The sequence below is a fragment of the Auxenochlorella protothecoides genome (genome assembly GCF_000733215.1).
Source record: "Auxenochlorella protothecoides strain 0710 unplaced genomic scaffold scaffold86, whole genome shotgun sequence".
Classification (NCBI taxonomy): Eukaryota; Viridiplantae; Chlorophyta; class Trebouxiophyceae; order Chlorellales; family Chlorellaceae; genus Auxenochlorella; species Auxenochlorella protothecoides.
Window position 1 is genome coordinate 39,414 of NW_011934467.1, and position 25,478 is coordinate 64,891.

The window sequence follows — 25,478 nt, forward strand, 5'->3', positions numbered from 1 at the left end:
GCCCCGACACGCAGCCCTCTGTTCAAGTTGCGGAGGGCAGTACACCGACGGAGCGCCAGGAATCCTACCAGGAGGCGAGAGCGGGTCACTCCCGTGAGCACCGTTTCGGACGACATTTCTAAAGGTGTGTGAGGTGATCGCGGTACGCCAAGCAGGGGCTTAGGGGTGGACTCTTATTTCAGCTGTGTCCCATCGCCGAGAGTCTCAACGTGGTCAACGAGGCCCGGAGAGGGCGATAGCTCTGAGAGATGTTGAATTTCCAAGTCGAGGTGGATGTGTGTCGAGCTCCCTTGCCCCAATGCATCCCAATGCCCGACCATCGCACGGCGATGCAATCCAACGGAGGGGGCATACGTTCCGTGCAGGGCGCGCATGCGACAGTTCTGGGTCACAGGCCTTGAGATACAGTTACAGTGCCTGCAATGCGAGGCACAAAAGCAATTGGCAAAGAGAAGAGGTTGCTGGTCTCACAGGCAACTGATCATGATCGCTGTTGCCAGTAATGGCTGCATATCCTCCCCCACGCATGGACTGTCAGTGACCCGACCAGTCGCGTCTGCTCGGCTCGCACCGATCGCCCGGCGCAGCATTCACCGCGCCTTTGCAAGGTTTGCCCCTCACGAGAGCCTAGTGAACGGGATGCATCAAGGCATGGCCGGTGCGAAGCTACGCCCTCAGAAATCCCGATCATGGTCGGCATGCATGGCTACCGGGCAGCAAAAGGAGGGGGTGGCGTCCCCCAACCCACCCCCCCAGACCAACATACTGGCCACAGCCGGGCTCTTCACGATATGGGCATCCCTCCTGGCCTATGCCTTTTTTGTTGCCCCCAATCAGACACCCCTGAGGTAGGCGAGTGTAGACGCTGGGGCCCGCGCTGCGCTCCACCATCCTTGCCGGTCAGCCCGGTCCACCCCGCTCCTCCCCCTCCCCCCCCATCAATCCAAGGGATGCCGTGTTCATCCAGAAGCTGGTGGGCCTGGGCGACCCCACCACCACCCCAGTGAATGCTGTCTTCACACAGCTCTTCCTCGCCATGGGGGTCTGGCCCCTCATCTACACCGCGCTGCTCATCCCCAGCGCCCGCAGTGGCAACGGGGTCCCCGCCTGGCCTTTCTGCACCCTCTCGTTTGCCGCGGGCGTGTTTGCGCTGCTGCCCTACATGGCGCTCTGGACGCCCGAGCGGGAGGGTTCGAGTCGAGAGCCGCGCCGGGGCCCCCGCATCCTGGAGTCGCGCATGCTGCCCATTGCGACGCTGGCCGGCGCGGTGTACTGCATCGCGGCCGCCGCGCTGGCGGGGTCGGACGCCTGGGTGGCCTTCTTCCAGCTGTTCTGGGAGTCGCGCTTCGTCCACGTCACCACCGTGGACTTCAGCATGCTCTGCCTCCTGGCGCCCTTCTGGGTGGGCCTGGACGCCTCGCAGCGCGGATTCCAGGGGCGGGCCGCCGGGCTGGCCGCGCTGCCGCTGCTCGGCCCAGCCATCTACCTGTGCCTGCGCCCTAGGGCGCCGCCGACCGCTGACGAAGCCGAGCGGCAATGACTGAGAGTTGTAATGACCGCCTCGTGTCTGGACTGCATGTGTGGGCGTGCAGCTTGCTTCCTGCTCTGGATACTCGTGTTGTGTAGGCTGCCACATCATCGACAAGTACTGCACCATGCAACATGCTGTTTATGGTTGAGGATGCAGGGCAGGGAGTCGCAAGCATGTCAGACTGCAGGGTGCTGAGGGACTCTTACCATCCTAATTCCTAGTCCTCTGCCATCGGCCCTGCGCCCTCCTCGGCTCTCTGTTCTCCAGCCTCATCAGGTTCCTCCGCCCCAGCCTTGTTGTCCGCCTTTTCTTCCGCGGGATCAGCAGCGTCTTCGTCCTCAACGACCCCATCATCATCGGGGTCTTCCCCCGTTGCGCCCTCCGCCGCTGCGCCCTCCTCCACTCCGACATCGTCGCCCGGCGGTGCGCTCGCAGGATACTGCCCGCCGCCGCCGTACCCGGCCGCCATGGCCGCAGCCTCCCAGTGCGCCACCATCTGCGCCACCAGCACGGCCATGGCCTGCACGTCCGGCACGACCACAGGGGATGGGGGGGCCTCCCCCACGGGGCGCGCGCAGGCGCCGTGGCGCTCGTGGGGCGCCAGGGCGAGGGCCGTGGGCCGCGCCGTGAGCTGGCGGAAGGTGGGCGCCAGCTCGTAGCACTCGGAGAAGAGCGCGGCGCGGCCGAAGACGTAGAGGCCGAGGCGGGAGCGGGACATGGCCACCACCAGGCGCCGAACATCGCGCAGGTGGCCAAAGTGGGCGGTGCGCACCAGCGACAGCAGCACGTAGTCCGCCTGCTGCCCCTGGAACTTGTCCACCGTCGCGATCTGAGGGTTGAGGGTTGGGGGGTGGATGGGGAGGGGGGGTGTGAGTGAGTAATGTGGCGTGTGCAACGCAGCACGCCCATCCCATGGGACTCTCCCTTTGCCGCCCAAGTCGACCCCACTCCAGTCCCTGCCCGCCTCGACCCCACCATACCCACCTTGGAGGGCATGCCAAAGGCGGGGTGTGCGGCGCAGCGCCTCTGGAATACGTCCCGCAGCAGCGCGGTCTGGCCGTTGTAGGTGGTCAGCACCGCGACGCTGGAGGCCGGGTAGCCCAGCAGACGCATGTACTGGTACACCGACACCAGGTACTCGGCCTCGCCCAGGTTCTGTAAGGAGGTTGGTGCAGGATTGGGTCTTGTTGTTTTTTGGGGGGTGGTAGGGTCCTGAGCATGGATGGGAGCTGTTGCAGGGCTTTGTTCATGACACACGTGTGGCCCCAGAGGCAGCAGCAGCACCCCCCTCCCCCTCCTCCTCCCCTCCCGCCTCATCACCTGGTAGAAGTAGGGCATGGGGGAGGTCTCGCCCCGTCCGTTGTAGTCCTGCACGTCGACCAGCTGGTAGTCGTGCGCAAATCCCGCGTTGGCCGCGGCAAAGGCCGGCAGCGCCGCGACGTGCGGCAGGTCCCCCAAGTCTCTGTACCGCCAGTTGTACAGCCTGGCCAGGCTGGGTCGCGCGCGCCCCTGCGCGTTCAGCTCGATGTAGGGCGTGCCCAGGCGGATGAAGCGGGTGAACAGCGGCTGGTCCAGGTTGCTGTACTTCTGCGGTGGGTATCGAACGAGGAGGGGGTGGGTGGGTAATCATGGGAAGAGCAGGTCAATATGGCGCACCGGCATCCTCCAACAGGGATTGGAAAGGCCGACAGGGCGGGAGGTAGAGGTTCTGCAGTGCGGCCAGAGGTGCCCTGAGCCAACAGTCCCAACTGACCGCCCCCTTCCTGGCTGGTCCGCGCCTGCCTTTCCACCCACTCCCATCGCACCTGCATGGCCATGTTCTTCACCACGGGCGGGAGCTGGTGGTGGTCCCCGATCATGATGACCCGTTTCAGCCGGCTCACACCGTCCTCCTGCTTCTGTACGAGTAAAATGTGACCAGAGGAGGTTGGGAAGTGGGTGGTGTGGGGATTGTGAGCTGGTAGCCACCTGGCTGCCCCGCCGGCAGCCTACACCAAAGTTGCTTCATGCAAAGGCCAAACAGCGCCGCTGCCGCGCGTAGTCACACCACCCTCCCTAAATATCAATCCTCAATTGATGACAACGATGACTAATCGTGATGTCATCACTGTACAGGCACTTGCCATCCTACAATCCCCCCACCTGGAGCAGCATGGGGATGAAGGTCTCGATCTCCAGGATCTGCGCACTCTCCTCCATCAGCAGGTTGTCATACTTGAAGCCAAGCTCCAGGAACTCCCTGCGGGGGGAGGGTGGGTGTGGCAGGTATGGTGCAGATACTCGCAGGGTTTCCGACATGGGGCGCGTCGCTGCACAGCACGAAAGTTCTGCATCTTACCTCAAAACCTTGAATCCCCATGGGCAGCATCATGCCCACCCTGCGAGCCTCCATGATCCCCTATCCCTGCAAGCGCCACGTATCAAACATCCCCCTGGCGCACCTGCGCTTCAGGGCCGCGTGGGTGCAGGTCATGGCCACAATCTTGGCCTGCTTGGTCAGCAGGTAGTTGATGCGGTCCGCCTGCGGCATGGCAGAGGGGGTGGGCGTGAGGCAGACGCGTGGAGGGCAACGTACTTTGGCGCCATGCAGCGAGACCAGCAGGACAGAGCCAGGTCGACCCTGCTACTCGGCCATCCCCACACATCCAGCAGCTATCCACCTGGGTGCGCAGGAGCTCAAAGGGCCGCGTTTCCTCCAGCTCCTGGAACATGCGCTGCAGGTGCCGGAAGCATCCCTGTGTGGGTGGGAATGAGATGAGGGGAAGGGTTGAAGAAGGGAGGGGCCGGATTGAAACATGTGATCCCACCAGGCCATGCAGAACTTGGCCAGACAGGCACAGCTCGCCGTGCACTATCTGAACAGCTGCAGCCCAGACGCTACAAGAACATTACGGGGATCCCTCCTTATGCCCATCTGCACTTCACACACATATAGATAATTGGTTTCCCCCTTTCCACACCCTCTCCATCAAGCTCGCCTTGGCCTTCTCGAGGTCCTCGTCAAAGTCGGCGCCGCGGAACAGGGGCTGTGGCGCGTCAGCAAAGTACTCGGCGAAGGGGAAGAGCGCAGCCACGGCACCTGCCTCGCCGCCCTTTCTCGCCGCCGCCAGAAACCGCTCCCAGCGCGACAGCACGTGCAGGAGCCAGAAGTGGGCCGCGGTCTCGCAGGTGTAGGCCACCGACTCGGAGACGCGCAGCAGGCGCGCCAGGCGCTCGACCTCGGCCAGCAGCTGCAGGCGGCGCGCCAGCATGGCATTCACGCGCCCGACGCGCGAGAACACCTCCTCCGTCTCCAAGTCGGCCTCGCCCATGCCCAGGCGCAGGAGATAGCGCGCGGGGACGTCGCGCTCCACGATTTTGGTGAACAGGTCGTTCAGTGCCTGGTTGCTGTGCGTGATGATCAGCGTGCGCTGGCCGGGGCAGTTGTGGTACAGGATGTGCATGATCTGCACCGCCGTGTCGGTCTTTCCAGTGCCTGTTGAAGGGGAGGGGGGGGGGAAAGAGGGGAGATGAGTAGTATGGGGGAAGTGGTGGAGGAGATTGGAAAGGGGAGGTGAGACAGTCCAGGCTGCGTGGACAAACAAAGTGAGCGGCGGAGGCAGCTGAAGGTCCCGCGGTGTCTGACATTTCCAACAATCAGCAGGCCCATGGTTCAGGATCAGATCTATCACATCGTCCCGAGCACCAGCCCTTCACTCGCAGGCCGTTCCACCGCGGTCCCTCCTCCCCTCCCTTTTTACCTGGCGGCCCCACGACCATGGTGAGCCCCGGTTGCACGCCGGAAAGGACGGCAGATGTCTGCACCGGGGTGAACCGCACGCCGTTTTGCGGCGGCTCGTCCTCAGGGTACGGCCCGGGGTCAACCGCGGTGTAGGCCTCAGCGTGCAACGTGGGGCGCCTGGCCTTGGCCCCTGCGTCATCCTCCCGGAAGGAAGGAAAGGTGACGCGGAAGGGGCGGACCAGCTGGCCATCAGCCCGCGAGCTCGTCAGACTGACGTCGCACTCCGGGAAGGCCTCCCGCAGGTGGTCTGGCAGTATGTTGTTGGGAAGGGGGAGTCAGGTTGGTGACGCGCCAGTGTGCTTGATCACTGCCAAGCAGTCGTGCCTTGCATTGTTTTCTCATCTACCTCTAATGCAAACACCGTCCTCATACGACCTCATCCTCACACCAACACGACCAGTCCACACACCGGCATCAAGGAAGGTATCCTTGAAGTCGATGGTCTGCAGCGTGTCCTCCATGTTCTTGTACAGCGCCGCATCTGCAGGGGTGTGAGGAGGTATGAGCAGGTGAAGAAGGGTGTGGCATCTCATGGACAAGGGGACGGCTTGCCACCCATGACAGGGGACAAACTAGACTGGATTGGCCGTGTTGCTGGAGAACAACAAGCACACAACCCCAGCAGGTCAGACTGGTCAGAATACAGTCCTCCTGCCCTAGTCCCCTTGACAGGAGCTCCCCTGTCCTACCCCTCCAACATTCTCCCTTTCCCCACCTGGATCGCCGTAGCCCAGCAGGATGTCGTGGAGCCAGGCCGGCACCGCGCAGTCGGCGTTCATGAGGTCGCGGATGCTCTCCAGCACCGCCTTGAAGTTGTTCTCCTTGGGCTTGCGCCGGAGCAGGAGGTTGAAGGTGCCGTACACATCCTCCGCACCCGATGCCTCTACAGCATCCATGTCCATCTGCATGGAAGGAAGGAGCAACAGAGGGGGTGGCTGACACCAGGTCGCCGCACGCACACCTAGATGAAGCAAGGGGCGCCGACGGGAGCCAGCAGCACGAGTACAGAACCACCCACACCCCCTGCCAAGCGAGCAAGCGATATCCAGGCGATGTTCCATCCTCCAGTAACCCCACCACTCAACCGACCTGGTACTGCGCAGCATCCATAGCCACCGTCATGGTTCGGATGGAGCCCTTGGGACGTGTGACCTGGTCGGGGCGCACCCTCCCCGTGAAGTCATTCAGAAGCTGGCCATCTGCGTGAGGGAGGGGCGTGTGGGACAGCTGTGCGTTCAATGCCCAACAACACCTACACTCCTGCTTTGGGGACATGTTGAGATGTTCCCCCTCGGCAGATCACAGGCCAGGCCACGCCCGAGGTAGACCAGGCAGTCGATGGCACAAGACATGCAGACCCGCCGCTCAGGCAATGCACAGGCCGATTTCCAGTCCTCCCAGTCGACTCACCCTCGTCCCGCATTTCGATGACCTCACACCCTCGGACATAGTCCAGGCCGTACTTTCTCATCAGGCTGGCGCCTGTGGCAAGGGGAGTGGAAGCGGACGGCTTGGCAGTGGCAGGCGCAGACTCGCAGTGCCATGCCCCAAGGTCAGCAGCCAATGGCATTCCTTTGATGATGGATGAATGCTGCATGCCCCAGCCCTAACCCCCAAGCTCACCTGTACCGCCATCACCCGCCCCAGACTCTGCTGCGGCAGACTGCGCATATGCATCAGGCGGCCTCAGGGTCAGCAGGAACATCACGTCGTGCTGCTTCACCTCCTCCCACTCGCGCCGCACATCCTCGCGCAGGGCTGCGAGGATAAGGAAGAATGAGAATTCGAGATCCAAACCAGATACCTCTCCATTGTCGCAATGCTGTCCCAACTCAGGCAGGTCGGGCACACTGCAGACCAGTCCGCCCAACCCATCATCCTCATCACTCTCCCATAAACAAACCATATGCAACCCCTGTCCACCCAGCGCGCCACTCACAGCTCAGATCCACGACCACCTCCGCGCTGACGGCGGCTGGCCTCATCTCCCCGACCTTGGGCGGCTGCACCTCCGTGATGGTGAAGCCCTCCAGGTTCTTGGCCATGCGCGCCCAGCCATTGAACCCCACCTGGGCGGTGGAAGGTGAATGGGTGCAGCGAATGCTAGTCACTCACCAAGGCAGTGACGATTGGACATACAGACAGGACTTGCACCCACGCCACCACGCCGATCCCCCTGCGACCTCTCCAGTGTAGACCCTCCTACCTCATCGTTCTCCCGCAGATAGGGCTGCACACGCTGGAGCACATCTGCGATATCTTCCCTGATCTCATACGTGGCCTCCAGCCTGCAGATTTGGGGACGAGTGGCGGGTGAGTCCTTGGATCCTTCATGTGTATGTCCGGGGCACACCCAGACAGGCACGACAATGACTGTGCTGGCATGCACACGAATGGCAAACCATCACCTCAGCCTCCCTGGGGACCCGCACCTGAACAGGTTGAAGTTGCGCATGAGGTAGTCCTGGATGGTCAGGAACTGGAGGTTGAGCTTGGGTAGGGCCAGCACAGTCTCCCCTGCAGATGGCAGAGGAGGGGTGGGTGCAGTGGGGGTTGGATGAAGGCGCCAATGGCAGGATGCAGCGTCTTGGTAGCATTTCGCAGAAAACGAGGCGCACCCAAAGACAGTGTAGTCCTGAAAACTTCTCACCTTGCACACTTCAACCACAGTCACATGATCCTTGACTCCACCAAAATCTTAGCTCACCGGTGTAGTGCAGGGTGGGGACCTGGTGCTCGTCAAAGAGCACTCTCTCCGTGGGGTACAGGGGCATGGCATTCACGGTCTCAGCCTGCAGCCGGCGGCGTTCGTAGGCCGTCACCGCCACCTCCACCAGGAACTCTGGGTCCTCTGCCCAGGGGTCGTCCTCGCCGACCAGCCTGGATGAGAGTGGAGTGGCCGGCAGTGTGATGGTGGGATGCTAGGTTGGCTCAAAGCATGGGCAGGCGAGTGAGGGCTGTGTGCAGGAAGGCCGCACCAGGGTACGGCGTTCTTAACGCTCTGGGCGGCCGACGACACTACAGTGCAGCGGAGATGCCCCACCATTTGCAGGCTCTCCTATTGTACAGAAGGCAGGGTAACAAGGACACGCACTCTGAGCTTCACCCCCCAAAGGAATCCGCCACCCACCCTTCCCCACCTGAGCTGGCGGCAGACCAGGCGGCGCAGAGTGGCCGGCTCCAGGCCGTGCAGGGCCTTGGAAAGCACGTCGCGGCGCTGCACCTGGGCGCAGGACGCCAGGGCCAGGTCACGCAGCTCAGGCACGTGACGGAAGAATAGCCTCTGCAGCGCCTGGATCTGCGCGGCGCAAGGGGATCCAAGGGATGAGCAGTCGAGGAGGGTGTAGGTGTGACTCACACTCAGCAGGTTGGATGGTCAGGGGTCCAGTCGGGAAGTATCCACAGCCAGGGCTTCCCACACCAAAGGCCGCCGCCTCGTGATAAAGCTCAAAGATACATCTCAGTCTCATCCACACAAATAAACAATTTGCCCAAGCCATGCGTACCCTCTCGTAGTGCGCTGCGACGACCTCCTCCTCGCCCAGGGCCTCCCCCGTGTGGTCCGCAATGGGGAACCCGGAGTAGAAGCGGAAGAGGTCCACCAATTGGGCGAAGAGCACGCCCTGTTGCCCCCGCCCCGAGCACAGCGGGCTCAGCGTGCACTTGACCAGCACCGCCCGGTCATCCAGCAGGGCGTGCACGAAACGGCGGGTGGGCAGCTGCAGGACCGGGGACAGATGAAAGAGGGAACAGGGTGAGGCATGCCAGGGCGACGAGGAGTGCCTCGCTCTGCAGCCAGCACGGGCGGGCTAGCGCTGCTCGCTGTAGAGAGGCAGTGCTTCACCTCGTGTCCAGCCGCCTGCCCCGGCATGCACAGGCCTTGCATCCAGGCAAGGTGTACTGCACAAACCCGCTCCTCACAGCGTCCACCAAGCCGACTCCCCCCATTGCACATGAATGCCCCACGTATCAACCCCCTATCAACACCCCCCAACCCTCCCTTCCCCCCCCCCACGGATCGTGCCTGGGACAGGAGGTCGGTCAGGAACTCGACAAAGCGCTCGAGGTAGAGCGTGGTGCGGCGGTCCGTGCCCTCCTCCTGCACGCCGCCCAGCACGCTCAGGAACTCATCCACGAGAGCCGGCAGGAAGCTGGCCTCGGGGCGGCGCTGCACGGGCATGTGCGCGTCGCCCGCGGCGGCCGCCGCCCTGGCCTCGCGTCGCGCCGCGTGGCGCCAGTGCTTGAGCAGGGCCGGGTGATCGTGCAGCTCCAGCTGCAGGCGGCCGGGGGAGAGGGCGTGCCAGAGGGGCAGGGAAACGAGGCGCAGGACCTCCTTGCGCACCGCCTCCTCCTCCAGCGACTGCGTGGAGTTTGGGGAGTTTGCAGAGTCGCAAGGTGGCGGTGACCGTAGTGGAGGGCTCCGTGGAGATGGAAGACGAGGACGGGGCGGTAATGGGCATCGTCGCGGCCATGCCCCAAACAACTAGTTCCCCACCCCCGGCCCCCCTCAACCAAACCCACCTGAAAGGCGTTGATGGCGAAGAGGAGGTAGGTGATGCGCTCATGCATGTGCAGCTCGCCGTCCGTGGCCTTCAGCGCGAGGAAGGCGCGGAAGAACGCCGGGAAGACCTCCTGTGGTGCAGGGCGGTGGAAGAATCGGGTGATGGGCATGGCATGCCTGGGAGATGCTTCATGGATCCCAAACTACTCAGACTGGCGAGCCCATTCACCAGACAGCAAGGACACTCCAGCATATCTGAAAGCAAGCTGGAGTGGTGTAAGACTCAAGCACACCTCAGAGCTGAATCTGCGGAGCCCGTGCCGCCCTGCACGGCATCTCCCCCCTCCAGAACCACTCTCCCCCAAACACACCCTCCGCACCGGCCGTGACTGGCGGAAGCACGTCCACGCCGGCACACCCTCCCTAAACTTCTCGTTGACCATGGCCAGGATGGACAGCACGTGGGCTGACGTGGCGCCCTCCTCGGGGAAGTTGGGCCAGAGGTAGTTCTCCAGGTACTGCGACAACTCCAGCATGGTCACCCTGTGAGTTGGTGGGACAGAAAGGGCGGCTCAAGCACACGCCACGCCTCTCCTCCTGACCAGAGGCAGAGGCAATGGCCCCCTCCATGCAGGAGGCCGTCGCCCTCAGTCAGCGATGCACTGCAGCACACCTGCGCAGGGAGGGTGGGCTGTCGCTGCCGCCCCCCAGCTCATCCCGGTATATCTGCTGGACGAGCTCCTCGGAGAAGGCAGGGGCCTCCCCACCCGCCAGCACCGCGCTGCTCCAGTGTTTGTTGGCCAGCTGAGTCAGCTTGTCCTTGCTGATCTGCGGGTGAGGTGTGCGGCATGGGTGGGGCTTGGTGCACTGCGCTGGGAGGGCATCGTTTGGCACCCCACCCCAGGAACTGGCCATGCAGCATGCAAAAACTCAGCCTCAGGACGGCCACGACGGGCTCCCCACGTTCAAATTCATGTGCAAACAATGGAATACATCCAAATCTATACCTCGGCGATGGTGAGGGCCCCAGACTGTGCTGCCTTGGACTTGGGCGCTGGGCCCGCCCGTTTTGGCTTTGTATTGCTTGTTTTCGCCATCGCGACGGTCGTTGCAAGACTCTAAGCACGTTACTGAGGGTATAATATAAGTATTCACCAAGTGTAATACGCTGCGTGCCAGCTAAGCCCCGTCCGCGGACACCTTGTCGGAACTGCAGCACTTGATGCCGCAGCAGCCAGGCATGGACAGGGCCACGAGAGCTTCAGCAGACAGTTCGCGGTTTCAGATACATCTTGATGGATGTAACGATATGGGAAGAGGGAAGTGGGGAACCTGTTTAATCTGTTCACGATCGTGCACTGACACCCCACCTCAGCTCGCATGCTGCGCGCCCCGATCTCTCCACCGACAACTGCAGGAGCAGCGGGCTTGAGGCTGCCTTGCCATTACTGGTAAGAGATGTAAATCGGTAAAACAGAGATCAGCAACAAGTTCAACAGTCAGTCGATGCGCAATGTCTGGTGTAACATAAGCTTTGGGTCATAGATGACCTTCATATGTCTTGGCTAACAGTGGGAGATGCGCCAGATACCTGGCCAGCTCATGGAGCTGATAATCGGTCCTTGCCTTCTGGCAATATTCGCAGCCTTTTCATCGAGGAGGACATAGAAATTCGATTTGAAAGACACCCTGTTGTTAAAGGTGCCTGTTGAACATGAATGCTCATGCGCGTCACTACTGTGCCCTGCACTTCACAGTTGCTCGTGCATGCTATCAAAAGGGTGGATCCTCATCACATAACCGTCGGCAGACAAGGGTTGGAGGGATACTTTGGAGCATCAGATTTATCGAGATAGTGCCACCTGGTTGCTCCACAATGTGCACTGCCATAAACAGGCGGAACTCGTAAAAACTATGTCAACAATGTTTCTGCCCCCCTCCTCCAAACTCACGATTGGGGCGGGGGGGACTTGAAGATGCTCACAGCTGGAATCGTGGCTGGTTCTTACCTCGAACACGCGAGAACAGCAGCCGCAACATCCTTGCAACTATAATGAAAATTTTTACGCATCTGAAGTTCTATCGATGCCTAAGACAAGACCTACAGTAGCTCCATGCATTTGGCGTTCGCCTCTCCCTATGTCTTTGCACTTCCCTCCAGCTTCCCCAGAATCCTCGATGGATTTTTTACGTCATTTTGGTCTCCGCGGCCCACCAGTGTACCCGACGTATTGTACATAAGAGCGGGTCAATCGCAAGATCTATTCGCCATTAAAAAGTTTTAAAGAGTTTTTAATCTAGGTACCATGGCGTCGCTTGGCTATGAGAAGATCGAAGGACAAGATCATGGCCATTGGCTGCTCATCATAGCCCGTCCTCGCGAGGAGAGCTACTTCTTCGCCCCCACCCTCAAGGCGCTACAAAAGCAAGGCGACACCGTCAGCGTGCTATGCCTCAGCGCATGTAGGTGCAATGAGTCTCCTGAAACTTGCTCCGACGTCTTATTTGTTTCGGACAGGAGTGATCATGTAGGGCCGGACGCTCGGGGCTGCCCATGCCTCACACAAGCCCTCCACCAAATGCACTGCGCAGTGAGTGACGAGTCACTGAAAAAATCTCGTCAACAAGAGCTGAGAGATGCTTGCGGAGTGCTGGGGGTAGGTCTCGCGATCGTTATGCAGCTCTGGGCGTGTTTAGGGTTGTTTGGTCCGGAGGCCGTACCCCCGGTCTGTCAGTGAGTTGTAGTCAATCTGCTTTTCTCTGCCTTGTACAGATTGATGCCGACCGGGTTCGGTGCATCGATGACCCTTCGCTGCGAGAGGATGCGGAGTGGGCGACTGAGGTTGTCGCCGGCCATATACATGAGGCTGTGAACTATTTTAGCCCAACTGGGGTGAGTTTGGCCAGGCTTCCTTCAGCCCAATTGGTGCCAGGCTGGATCTCTCCTTTTTACCAGGCGCTTCCACACCAACACTGATGGGTCGATCAAGGCTGCAATGAAGATCATTCATGCATAGAACTCAAGGTGCAGCCCCTCTTTCCACCTTGTAGGCGCTCACTTTTGATAAGAACAGCGGCAAGTACACTCACATGCACGCCGCGTGCTACAACGGTCTGGTGCACTATATGAACTTCAAGAAGGAAAAGGAGAGGGTGCTGAGGGTCAAGATCCTGGTGAGTATGGACTATCCTGGAGGTGTCATGGACCTGTGGTCTGAAGGCATCAACAGTTCCTGTGAGTCTCTGTGCACTCCTCCGTAAGGATTCTTTCCAAAAATCCTCCAGGAAACCATTCCCAAGTGGGCACTCTATGACGTATACTACATCTGGACCATGATGGCCACGGCATGGTGCAAAAAGTCAGTCCAACACTATCACACTTGTTGGGCGAGGCAGGCGCGGCGGGCGGCCTCCAAGCACGTCTCACAGAAGAAGTGGTATTCGTGCTTGGCGAGTGGGAGTCGGGTGTACATGTTTGCAAACAATGTCCGTGACGATACGGCTCAGTTTGCCACCGGATCGACGGGATAGAGGAGACGGAGGTTGTTGGCTGACTGATAAGATGCATCTTGTGTACCAAAATTCTGACCGAGTGCATGCATATAATGTACCCTACAGTACTTCACCTTTGTAACATGCTAGTAGTTGGACCCTCAACGACCTGTATCTCGATCTGTTTAAGCAATCAGTCAGAGCCGCCAGCCATCTCTTCTTATACATAGTTGTAGAATGTGAGACCGACAGCTGAAGAGACTTCTTGATGCGCGGAAGTCACGATACTCGACATACCTCTTAGCGCAGCTGTAGACGGGGCAACGCATCTCTACAGGCGCCTTGATACAATTGAAACCTATTCGCACCATCCGTGGCATGCAGCAGAGATGGCTTCTCGTCACGGCTCACCCCGATGACGAGTGCATGTTCTTTGGGCCCACGATCGTTGGCCTGAGGCAGACGGGTGCCTCTGTCAGCGTGCTGTGCCTCTCTACAGGTACGTCATTTATGGAAGGCCCCACATCACTGCGTTGAATGTTTGGAAACCGATTTTGCTTGAACCATCGACTCTCTCCTGCACAGGCAATGCCGCTGGCTTAGGGCCACTTAGGCAACGGGAACTCTTTCGCTCCTGTGCTGTGCTCGGGGTTAGTGTTGGGCTATCGGACCGAACTACTCCCAGGCGTACTACTGAGTAGACAACCAGACCATGATGCTGTTCGTCATCCTACATCATTTCCATTCCCCAACATCAGGTGCCCAGCAGCCAGGTCACATGCATTGATGACCCAGGGCTCCAGGATGGATCGAGTTGGCAGATTTCAAAGGCAGCCGTTCATGTACAGAAGAGCCTGGAGGTGGTCGACCCGACACATGTGAGCTGTATATTACTCCCCTATGGTGCTGAGAGGATTCATACGAGCTTGTAAATGCTGCTGCAGTTGAGAGCACTGTGGGCACCCGAGCTGTCAGATCAAATGACAACCCCTGACCGTTTCACAACAATCTTGTCAATAGGTGTTAACATTTGACGCTGCTGGAGCATCGGGCCATCACAATCATATAGCTACACACTGTGCGGTGCAGACTGTCCTCAGCAGCAGGAAGGCCCTGCAGCTCTACCTCCTGGTAATGGGAGGCTGGGGTGTCTGTCTTGTAAGGGGTTGGCATGCAGCACAAGGTTGAAGTACGACCCTCATGGGCAGCTGATTCTGCCTTACCACTGGTCCACTTCCACAAGCACCGTACAGCCATTGCCGAAGTCACCACACCTCATGGCAGGAGACCCTCCCCCTGTGGCAGAAGTACTCGCCCCTGCCATCCCTCACCGGCTGGGTGTCACAGCTGCTCCACGGCCGAGCTGCAGGTGGCTCTGCACCCAAGATCACCTTTGGCGCCCTGAGCCCTGTGGTGCCCTGGAGGGCCATGACCTGCCACTCGAGCCAGCTGGTATGGTACCGCTACCTGTGGCTGGCATTCTCCGTGTACATGGTGTACAACCGCCTGAGAGTGGTTTGACACAAGGGTGAAGCTGAGGAGGATGCATCTGCAGGGCACGAGCCTAGGGTGTTACCTAGGCTCAAGGACACCAGGCTATTCTTGAAACCAAACATGTACGGTAAATGCTTCATGTAACACTCCAAAGTTTCGTCCCAGTGTTCAGGCTGCTTCCTTGCAGTATCCCCCTTGGCAAGTCCAACATTCCTGTTGATGCAGATTATTCACAGTCTCAGCAACACCCAGACCAGTTAAAGTAGTAAAGCACGACAAGGTAGCCAGTATCACAAGGAGGATGTGTTCAAGTGTCACAGACAGCTTCAGCCGAGCGCTCTGCACGGCATCCTTCAGGGAGACACCCATCTACGAGAGACGAACTAGGCATTCTGCGTCGAGCTGTCACCCCCCTCCTCGGGGAGTCTCTGCAGGGAGCCGGCGGGCAGCAGGGGCATGACAGCCTGGGACGCGCCCCTTCCATCCACCGCGTCATGGTTGAGCACACGTGAGCTGTTGGCCAGGGTGAGCAGGTCTGCGGAGCTTCGAATGTAGTAGCCGGGGAGCGCGGTGCCAGGCAGACCCGGCGGCTCTTTGCTGCCGGGACCCGTTGGGTCCGGGCCGGCCGCCTCCCCGTCCACAGAGTCGTCTGCGTGGTTCAGCGAGGCGTCCGGCGCGGAGGCCAGGCTCACGCCCAGGGCCGCCTGCGCGGCGAAGATGAGGTCCTCGTCGATGGCCCAGCGCAGGGGATCTGCGAAGAAGGACTCTGCCAGGCGTGCCTCCGGCGACTTCTGCCCCCAGAAGGTGTAGATGAGGTTGATGGACAGGCGCCGCAGCTGCAGGGTGGGTGGGTGGGGGTTGAAGGGGCTGTGAATCGTTGTGCCATTGGCAGCTTGAGCGCCGGCCGGGGGGCTTCCCTCATCAGATCTTGTGGCAGCAAGCACTGCTCAGGTTTCTTCCCTGTGCCAAGCCTGGGTCACTCGGGCATGCCTGCATGCCTGAGAAGGGGACCAACCACCCATCCACCAACCGCCAGTTCCACGCACCACCCAGGTGAGGTTGAACAGGAGGGAGATGAGCGCCAGCGTCTGGACCACCAGCGTCGTCTCGGAGCTGCCGGCCAGCTGGTCAGTGAGAAAATGGAGGAAGAGGCCCTCCGTGTGGTAGTCCAGCGCCTCGATCGAGCGCAGGGCGCTGTCGTTTGGATATGGTGTTTGGAGTTGTGGTACAGGCAGGAAAAGTTGCCACCCACAACCATGTCCTGAGGCATCGCAGCACCTAGCATCTGCCCCAATCTCACCAGGACAGACATTATCAGACACAATCCCCTCCCCCTCCATACAGAAATAAATACTCACTCGGCCACGGCGACGCGGCCCTGCAGCATGCCCTGCATCCCCAGCAGGGACTGCCGCATCTGCTCCCCCAGGCAGGCCACCTGCTCGCTCTCATGCTCCAGCAGGGCCAGGTGCGACAGGCGCTGCGCATCCATGCTATTAGCAAAGGTGGACAGCGTGTTCAGGATGTGCCTGCGGTGTTGGGGGGTGCGAGAGAGGTGGGACCGGTGTTGGAGGAGGAATGCAGTGCCGGCTGATTGTTGGGCGAGGGTTCTCCTCTGGTGTACTTGCATGCGCAGCGCTTGTGGCACTGCAGCCCCTGCGCTCGTCATTGCTCAGCTGCAGAGCCCATGCCACCCCCTTTGTCATGACCCTGGTGACTTTGTGGCAAGGCCAGCGTGCACTCCCCCTCTGTCCACCCCCCCATCCGGTTCCCCTGCTGCCAAACCTCCATCCCACCTGAAGAGGCGCTGCGCTTTGAAGGCGGAGCGCACCGGCAACCGGTGCGGGACGTGGAAGAGCTCGTACTCAAAGGCCAGCGCATCCACCAGCGGGGCCATGCCCGCGATCTTGGTGGCGGCCTGCGAGGCTTGGAGGAGGCAGCAGCCTGAGGCTTGGCCCTTGTGAGCAGCAAGGCCTCGCGATTCATTGACTGGGGCGCTTGCTCCTCCCCAGTGACATCACGGAACGGCAGGTCTGTGAAGACACACAACTTTTAAGCAGGACCAGAGATACACTCCAGGCACCCCCCACCCCCCGACGCCCGTGCCCGCCCGGCCCCGCTCACCGGCCAGATGGTCTTGTAGAGGTCCAGGAACACAGGCCCCACGGGGCGCGGGTCCTCGCTGATGACGCCCGGCCCGGCCTCAATCCGGAACTGGTTCCAGGCGGCCACCAGCTGCGCCCTCCAGCCCCCAGAGTAGAGGCTAGACCGCGCCACAAAGGCGGGCCCCCGCCGCGCCCAGGCCCCGGACCCCGTCCTGCGGGCGAGGCCGTCCCGGGGGCTGCGCTCGGGCGCCTCCAGGGTCACCCTGCGGCCAGGGCCCGCCTCGCCCGACGCCGCCTCGCCTTGCACCGCCTCGCTGGTACGGGTTGCGGCCCCGTGCAGGCTCTGAAGGGTGGGCGGCCGCCGGCCGTCGCCGCCGGCCCAGTCCCCCTCGGTGGGCACCAGGCGGCGCAGCATGGCCGCGCCCTGGCCGGCCAGGGCGCCCAGGCTGGCCGCCATGAGTCCCCGCGCAGTCTGGCGGGAGGAAACCGGGAACACCACCTGCGCCACCAGCATGTGGATCAGCACCCCCAGCACCGTCATCAGGCTGCGCAGCAGGCCCTGCGTAGGGTTGATTCCAAGACAGGAGGGAATATTGTATCAGGAGGCGAGCCGTGATGGGGCATGGGAGTGGCATGCGGGACAAGTGGCCTCCGGGAAGGTAGCGAGAGGGGGGTGCTGGATCGCTGTCATTGACCAGCAGAGGGACGAGCTCCTGCAAGCCGCCTCACCGATTCACCAGTACCACCCACATCAAAACCCCAAAACCACGCATCTCACATAGTTCCAGAAGACCTGGTCGCCGATGTAGCCCGGCAGCGCCGAGCCAAAGAGGCAGAAGAAGCCTGCCATGTAAGCAAAGGTGTTGCCCGGGTCCCAAGCGCAGCAGGTTGCTCCCACTGCCGAGATGCATGTCAGGCAGATCGTGGTGACGATGAACTGCAAGGTTTTGTTATTGAAGGGGGTTGGGGGGAGGGATGGGTTCATTGATGCAGTGATTGACATCTGCTGTGCTCACTTGCCTGTGGGTTCTGCGCCGCATCACCATCTGATTCCCCCAACATTTACAAATCGCTCCCCGGCATCCACGTCAGCACCCACATCACCCACCCGGACGCCAGCACAATGACACCTCACCTTGGCGGGGTGGTTGTCATGATTCAGCCCGTTGATGAGCACCGCAAGGTAGAGGGTGGCCAGGCCCAGTGCCATGCCCACCACCGTGCCCACCACTCGCAGCGACCCCTTCTTGTACACTGCGCCGATTGAGGTCTCCGCCACAGAGATGGTGGTCAGCATGGCCCAGATGGGGCGCTCCCAGAGGGCCAGGTACGACGCGTCCACCCCTGTCAGCACCATGACCAGGCCGTACGAGGCGGCCGTCTGGCAGGCGATGCGCAGGTGCAGGGGGGTGATTCCCGTGCGCACTGTCAGGCCACCCATCAGCCGGTCCCAGCGCCCGGGGGGAAGAGCGGGGACCGGTTCCACCCTGGCCACACTCCGGCGCTGCAGTCTGAGAGCGCGGGCCCGGGAGGAGAGGGTGGCATGGGCTGGCGGGGTTGGTAACATTCCGGTGCAAGGGGTGGGGCCTCCCGGGAGCTGCACGCCCAGCCTTGATGGGCCCGCACAGGGCCCTCCAGCCCCAAACTGTCTGTACATTACCACCCCATACACTGGAATTGATGTCCAGACAGGACAGCCGCATCTCCTCTGCATCTCAGACATTGCAACCCATACCCACCTCTCCCGCATGCCCGGCAGCTCCTCGCCCGTGCCGAGGCTGAGCAGGAACTCGTCCAGGCCGATGGCGGAGCGGCGGACGGTGGAGCCGCGGTGAATGAGGGAGGCCTGCAGGGCGCCCAGTGCCTCCCTCCCCGCCTGCGCTCAAGAGAGGGCAGTGCATGATGTTGATTCTCCCAGGGTTTGTGCCTTGGAAACACGAGCAGCATGCACGCGGGACTCTGCACGCCCACCCAGGGCGTGGGCACGCCCGCGTGAAACCCCTCCGCTTCAGCCTGCTCATAGCACTCAGCCCCTTCTGCCTCACCGCCTCATTGGCGGGGGCCGGGGTGTAGGCAACCTTTGCCATGTCTGCCGCTGGGTAGGCCAGCAGGAAGCTCCTGACGGCCTTGCCGGACTGCGGCTGGTCCTTTGCCAGCACCGCAGGCAGAACCTGGTAGATCTTGCGGATCTGCAAGCGCAGGTATGAATTTTTGACAGACTGTCCCAGTGCCAAGATAGATGTTTGAAAAGTTATTTGGTCAAAGGGCACCCAGACTCGGCTGCAGAGTGCCCAGCGGGGTCACATTCAAGGGCATCAGGATCAGGCATGCCTCCAAGAGTCGCAGTCATGAAGATTGCGTATCCACATACGGGCGAGCCATCCCCCGCTGCTCCCTGGTCCCCACCCTCTGCCCTTCCTCCATAACACTCCCCGTACCTGAGTAGCCGAGGTGAGGACGTTTGTGGCCATGATGTGGAATGCCATGCTGTCTGGGGTGAGGGCCAGCTCCTTCGGCAGCCTCTGGAATGCGAGTATAAGGCAGCACAGGGCGCCATGCAGGTCGCCCAGTGCCTGCAGGCCGTCCTCGATGGGCGCATTGTCAGTCAGGCAGGCCGCCGCCCGGCACAGGCTGACGCGGGCGTTGTCCCTGACCCTGGCAAACAGGTCGGCATGGGCGTGCACCATGGACAGCCGGAGCTGACCGGCCTGGGCGGGGGAAGAGGAGAGAAGGTGGGGGGGCAGTATCCCGGTGTGGGTGCATGGACGGCCCAGTGAGGGGAGGACTGCACAAACGCCCGACACCCAGGAAGAGGGACCCTAGGCCACACAGACCCATGCGCCACCCTCCACGCCCCCCATAAAAGCCTGTCTGAGGAGAATTTACTGAGGAAGGGTGCAGAGCCCCATGGCCTGGCTGTGCAGCCTGCAGGCAACCACCACTGCATGCCAGGCAGCCAGGCATGTGGGCCCGGACCAGGCACCCAAGAACACCAACCCTCCGCGTGCCTGCACTGGGTACAGCATGACGGTGACGGCGCTGAGCAGGGAGCGTGCCAGGAGGGAGGCCTTCCAGAAGGGACGAAAAGCGAGGACGTGGGTGGGGCGGTACAGGTCCAGTTCCAGCCGGGCGCTGGAGCTGTGCTCCCGCGCAGCCTGCAGTGAGCAGGCCCGGGGGTGTTGGTGTGATGAAAGAGGAGGGGAGGGAAGCATTCTATATGGTAGGGGGTGTGAGGTGGATGAGAGGGGCCGGCGGATCCTCTGACAAGGCACAATCTCATGAACCCTTGCTGAGTAACATCCCCCCTGCCTGAGCAAGCCAGGAATCACATCCTCCTCCTCCCCGGATGATTTCCCCCTCCATCGCACCGTGATCCTTTTCCCGGAGTTGTAGGAGGCCATGTGGATGGATATGACGCGGGGGTAAAGGCCGGAGTCGATGTTGAGGGCCCCGGAATCGCCCGTGCCTGAGGCCGCAGCCAGCTTCCCCTCCTCGTTCAGCTTCTCCAGAGTCAAGTCCAGGATGTCAGCCAGGACCCCCGCGGTGGCGCGCAGGCCGTTGGCGAGCGCCATCCGCGCCAGCAGGCCTGCGAGAGTGCGTGCTCGCAGGGGTGGGCTCGTCGGGGTGACAGGGCTGCAGCGGTCTGCCACTGAGGAGCGAAGTGGAGGTCTGACTGGGCACCTGCCCGACAGGCATGCACGCCAAATACCCAACGCCAGAGGGGCCAAGCCCGGGGCACAGCCTCGCCGGCACACGGCAGGCCCACCTGCGGGGGTGGGAGCTATGAGGAAGGTGGTGGCCCAGGTGATGGCCACAGCGACGCAGGTGTAGAAGAGGAGGTAGCGTGGGAACTGGGGCAGGAGGTCTACGGGAGTGCGGTAGGCGCCGCAGGCGATGAGGGCATAGAAGATGAGGACGATCAGGCCGGGGAACTTCTGGCTTGGGCGCATGACTCGGTAAACAGCCAGGCAGTAGATGACGGGGCAGGAAATCAGCAGGGTCACGACCAGCTGGGGTAAGGAGGGAAGGGTTGGGGTGGACAGGGTGACATGGAGGGGCTCCAGTGAGCATGTCCACAGGGCGTCTGCTCCCCCAGCCTGGAAACTGGTCGCACTTCAATCTGCAGCAGCGACGGACCGTCGCAACACGACTTCTCACCTTGACGGCGGAGTTGTCATTGCTTCCCCCCATGATGGCCACAATGAGGTAGAGCGAGGCCAGCGCCAGGCCCACCCCCGCGGAGCTGGCAAGGAGGAATATGGCCCCCAGCCTGAACATGCCCTGCCGGCTCATAGGCCTTACGCAAAACAGGAGTGCCAGCCAGAAGCATATGAGCTGGGGAGGGTGGAGGGGACGGGGGTCTTGGGGCCAGGGCTGGACATGAACTGCAACCATTTACCATCGCATCTGTAGGCGTGCACTCATGCAAGGGTATTGCTTCTCCCATACGTCTGCCCACCACCCCTCACCATGGGATTTACAAACTCTTGGGTGACAGTGAATTTTCTCCAGATGCCAGGGTAGCTGAAAATCGCCATGACCAGGAAGGTGGAGGCCCCCATCTGCAGGGTCATGACATGGGCTTCATGGAGACAGCTGTGACCCCATTCCGGCTGGTCAACTTGTAAGCAGTGACATTGCCCCCACCTAGCAACACGGGACCACCTGCACTCCTTGGCGTATGTGAACGGCTAGGAAGCCCCGCCGGACCATCCAGCCGGGCAGCCGGCTCGGCCAGACCCCACCCGAAGGGGCCATGGCCCGCTTGCTTCGCCTACAGCAACCGGCGCTGGGCCCTTATGTAGTTAGTAATATTACCACCATGTTGTATTCATGCATTTCATGTAATAGCAAGGGTGGCTGGGATTTGGTGTGCACCATGGTCCCTTGCTTGTCCCATTCGACATCATATGTTCATATACTCTTCAGGATCTGGCTCGGGGCATTGCCGAGGCGAAGAGGCATAGGCTTTATCTCGAGGGAGAATCACAGACCTTCTCCGTTTCCAGCCTGGCATGCATCCCCTCCATCTGACCTATCGTCGATGTCTCTCGTCTCATCACAGCGCATTGTCCCTCCGCAACGCATTCAGCATCGGACCCAGCGCAGACCTCCGCACCCCCGGCCGTGGCTTGACCGCCCCTCTTGCGCTCATGGGGGCCGGCGCGGTGCTGGCTGGCTGGGGAGCCGGAATCCTCGCCTCGGCCACTGGCGACCCTGACCTCGCGCCCACGCCCCCGCTCGCTGTCGCGCCGGCTGGGGAAAGCACGGCGCGCCGGGCCTGGAGCTGGGCGTACAGGTCGGCCCAGGCCCCCTCCGGCACGATGGCGGAGCCGAGCGGTGGCGACGCAGCGGCGCCCCCGCCCGTGATCAGGGGGGGCGGACCCAGGCGGGAGTGGTACGCCGGGCCCTGGCTCTCAAAGGCGCCGGCATCCTCTGGCCGCTGGCCGGTCCCGCTGACACAGGCCGCAGCGGCATGCTGCCCCTCTCTCATCGCTGAGGTCGGGCCAGGGGTTGTGGTACGCGGGGCGCTGCCCACCCAAGTGGGCTCCACCAGCTGGTCCATGGCAGCCTCGAGCGCGCCATTCTCGGCGTACGCGCCGTACTCTGCAGGGGTTGGGACGTGAGGCTGGTCAGCACCCTGCCCAGCCCGCTCCCAGGACGATGATCACGCAGCGTAGGGGGGGACCCTGCGAGGGAACCCATACGTTCCTGCTACACTCTCCTCCAGGTACTGTTGGCAAACAGGCCCACCTGCACATTCGCCACTGCCCTTACCTGGTTCATCTTCTTCATCATCATCATCCATGCCAGCAGCCTCACGCTGCCGCTGCACCTCCTCCCACCGCTGCTGCAGCGGATGCCCAGCGGTAGGCGGGTGCGGCTTCAGCACCAGGGTCCTGCTGGATGGGTCCACAGCGCAGACCAACCCCCGCCGTGGGGACGACACCTGCGCCATGCGACAGGGTCGAGGGGGAGGGAGGCACATGGCGGGGGGGACGATACTGATTACATTCTGTCAGACTCTGTGAGCAGCCGGCCGATGGCATGACCACGCCGTCCACTCCTTGCACCTGCGACCTATCATCCCTCGCAGTCAAACTGCCCCTGCCCACCTCTGGAGATCCTCCCCAGCATTCCAGGAGGCGGTACTGCAAGACGTCTCCCTCGCCTGGGAGCTCGCCTGGGGGGACTGGCGTGAGGATTTCTGCCAGTGTCGGGCTGGCGCCCTGCCTGCCAAGCCCACCCCCCTGGGGCCTTGGAGCCACAGGCAAGGGTGTGCCTTGTGCCGCAGAGTCTAGCTGAGGGAACTTTAGGCATTCCGCCGGCCTGCCGGGAGTCGCAGCAGCTGGGCTGGGCCTCTTGGTCAGGCCATCCGCCGTCCCCTTGCCGTTTGCAGAGCCAGGGCCGGCCAGGATGCCCATGCGCTTCAGCCGCCGTTTGGCGGCCTTGCGGCGCGCACTGCGGCTGGGACCTTTGGCACCCGAGGTCGGCGCCTCCTGCGGGTGAAGTGGCAGTGTGCGGATTGTGTGGAACGAAGGCGCTCAGGGACACAGGCACCTTTGCTACATGAAATCCAGGCCATTGCTGGCAAGGACACGGACCAGACAACCTCCGGCATCCATAAAGGCAAAAGGTACTTGACCCTGGAGGTACCTGGAGCATTGCGGGCGAGGCGGGTGACAGGCCCACCAATTGAGACGCGGATTGCCCATTCCTGAGACCAATGTTTGACAGCGATGCGCACCGCCCCGCCCTGGCCTCGCCTGATTCTTCCTCAGAGCTGCTCGTATCTGTCTCCTCTTCCGAACTGCTGCTGCTGCTGCCCTCCACAGCTTCCCCCTCCGAGCTGCTGCTGCTGCTACCACTGCTGCCATCGTCAGGCTCTTCATCAGAAGTGCTGCTGCTCTCTTCCGTCCCCTCAGAAGAGCTGCTGCTGCTGCTGCTCACATCTTCCTCCCCGAGCCGGACCCGCTTGATCTTGCGCAGCTGATCCTGGTGGGAGACTTTGCCTCCTGCCGTTGCCGAACGCAGGGGGGGGCCTGCATCGCCTGGCGCAGGGAGGGCAAGATGTGCGGCCGATGTAGGCAAGTCTTCCCTTTGCGGGCGCTTGGCGCCCCGCCTGTCGTGCATCACATGCTTGCGAATGACTATTTGTAGCACGTCGTCCCTGTCCAGGGTGCCAACAGGCGAGTCCTCCAGCACGTAGAAGCCGGCCACCTTTGCAAGGACCTGGGGCCGGACACCGGCTGGCATGGCTTGCATGCAGACCTGCGAGGGCGCCACCCAGGGCAGATGATCGAAATGTGAACTGATTCGTGTACCATTAAGAACCTCAATGTGATGGCATGCAGAGCAGTCTGGGTCAGGGTGTATCCCAATATTAAAGGTGGGGGTGCACAACGCTTCCCACCTGGTCGAGGACGTCGCCGACAGTGCGCATGCTTGCCGCGATGGGGAGCCTGGAGAGGGAAGAGGCTAGGGGTATGGAGACACATACCTGAAAGTGTAAATTGCATCCGAGCATCAAGTCGCATCTTCCTTACCAGAATCTGTCCACCAGCTCGAAGTCTTCCCTTCGGGTGTTGGGCGGGGTGGGCAAGACCACCCGCACCCTCGTCAAGCAGCCGCTCCTCATCGCGGCTCCGATGCTGATCCACGACCAGATAAAAGAATCCCTTGGGAAATGGCGCATGTTGTGTGCACAACGATGCTCTTGGACCTTGGCATCGAGCAATGAGTTTGCGCGCGCTACGCTGCGATTGTTGTCCGTCTCCATGCCGAGAATGATGAGGGGAACCTCAAAGCCTCTCGTCGTGGGCTGCATGGACCAGAACAGAGGTACGCCGTGTACGATTTATCATGTGCAGGTTATTTATAGGCAGTAAGGGCTACGAAGTTTTGATGATGGAGTATCATGTTGCAAGCTACTCCATTGTCTGTCACTCTGAGCATGAGAGCCATGCCTGCCTCGGCCACGCCATCACAATCCCCCCAATGCACCTTCCATTGAACCATGTGCCCAGTTGCTCGTTTCGCAGCTGTAAGCTCGCCTCACGAAAACAAGCTCAGGGCAAAGAGGTGTGGTGTGCAAGTCGAAGCTTCGTGCAGGGTTCATCTTCGGCTGGTATCAAGTCCCAGGGCTTGAGGCTAGTCGCACAACCTTAATCTCTTCTGTTGGATCCAAATCTCAACAGGTCCAAAAGGCAGAGATGCCCTTTTATTGCTTTCCAACCTCAGTGCACAGAAAGATTAATCCCAGCACCGGTCCTCATACCTAAGGAAACTGTTCTCACCATGGATCGATTTTCTGCCTCACTCCCACCTGTGCAGTAAGCATCTGCGTCAGTAAATGTGCACCGCTGTATCACTCACATACGAGAAACCTGGACCCTAGACTCACCTGCAGATCGTCGTAGTCAGCCTGCGTCCTCCCGCAAGAGTGCGGTGTGACTGAAATGGCCGTTCAGAACAGCCAGGGCGGAGTTTGGAGCAAAGGAGCAGAGGATTCGGTCCCAGGAGTCAAAGAAACGTCCGATTCCGGGCCTGAGCCTCAGCTATTCTGAGGTGAGC

The 25,478-nt window shown here is 61.4% G+C and overlaps 3 protein-coding genes across 3 annotated transcripts; 1 reads left to right on the forward strand and 2 right to left on the reverse strand.

Moving 5' to 3' along the window:
* Positions 1 to 702: 702 nt before the first annotated feature.
* F751_6305 (hypothetical protein) lies at positions 703 to 1,540 on the forward strand (the record flags this gene model as incomplete). Its single annotated transcript, XM_011403529.1, has 2 exons — positions 703 to 848; positions 949 to 1,540. The coding sequence occupies 2 exons, from the start codon at positions 703 to 705 to the stop codon at positions 1,538 to 1,540; spliced, it is 738 nt and encodes a 245-aa protein (XP_011401831.1).
* A 208-nt stretch (positions 1,541 to 1,748) lies between these two features.
* Positions 1,749 to 10,910, reverse strand: F751_6306 (Intron-binding protein aquarius; the record flags this gene model as incomplete). Its single annotated transcript, XM_011403530.1, has 25 exons — positions 1,749 to 2,360; positions 2,516 to 2,686; positions 2,852 to 3,118; positions 3,337 to 3,429; positions 3,674 to 3,770; positions 3,973 to 4,052; positions 4,192 to 4,266; positions 4,492 to 5,006; positions 5,272 to 5,559; positions 5,722 to 5,793; positions 6,028 to 6,214; positions 6,402 to 6,511; positions 6,723 to 6,794; positions 6,936 to 7,070; positions 7,252 to 7,381; positions 7,519 to 7,600; positions 7,745 to 7,829; positions 8,020 to 8,192; positions 8,453 to 8,610; positions 8,819 to 9,031; positions 9,328 to 9,672; positions 9,834 to 9,944; positions 10,194 to 10,356; positions 10,487 to 10,641; positions 10,821 to 10,910. 25 exons carry the CDS (start codon positions 10,908 to 10,910, stop codon positions 1,749 to 1,751), a joined length of 4,479 nt encoding a protein of 1,492 aa, XP_011401832.1.
* A 4,272-nt stretch (positions 10,911 to 15,182) lies between these two features.
* F751_6307 (hypothetical protein) lies at positions 15,183 to 21,478 on the reverse strand (the record flags this gene model as incomplete). Its single annotated transcript, XM_011403531.1, has 16 exons — positions 15,183 to 15,635; positions 15,846 to 15,993; positions 16,158 to 16,328; positions 16,596 to 16,717; positions 16,924 to 17,034; positions 17,305 to 17,463; positions 17,683 to 17,841; positions 18,040 to 18,415; positions 18,644 to 18,780; positions 18,950 to 19,093; positions 19,343 to 19,612; positions 19,934 to 20,059; positions 20,273 to 20,490; positions 20,671 to 20,914; positions 21,063 to 21,239; positions 21,374 to 21,478. The coding sequence occupies 16 exons, from the start codon at positions 21,476 to 21,478 to the stop codon at positions 15,183 to 15,185; spliced, it is 3,120 nt and encodes a 1,039-aa protein (XP_011401833.1).
* Between the last annotated feature and the right edge of the window lie 4,000 nt (positions 21,479 to 25,478).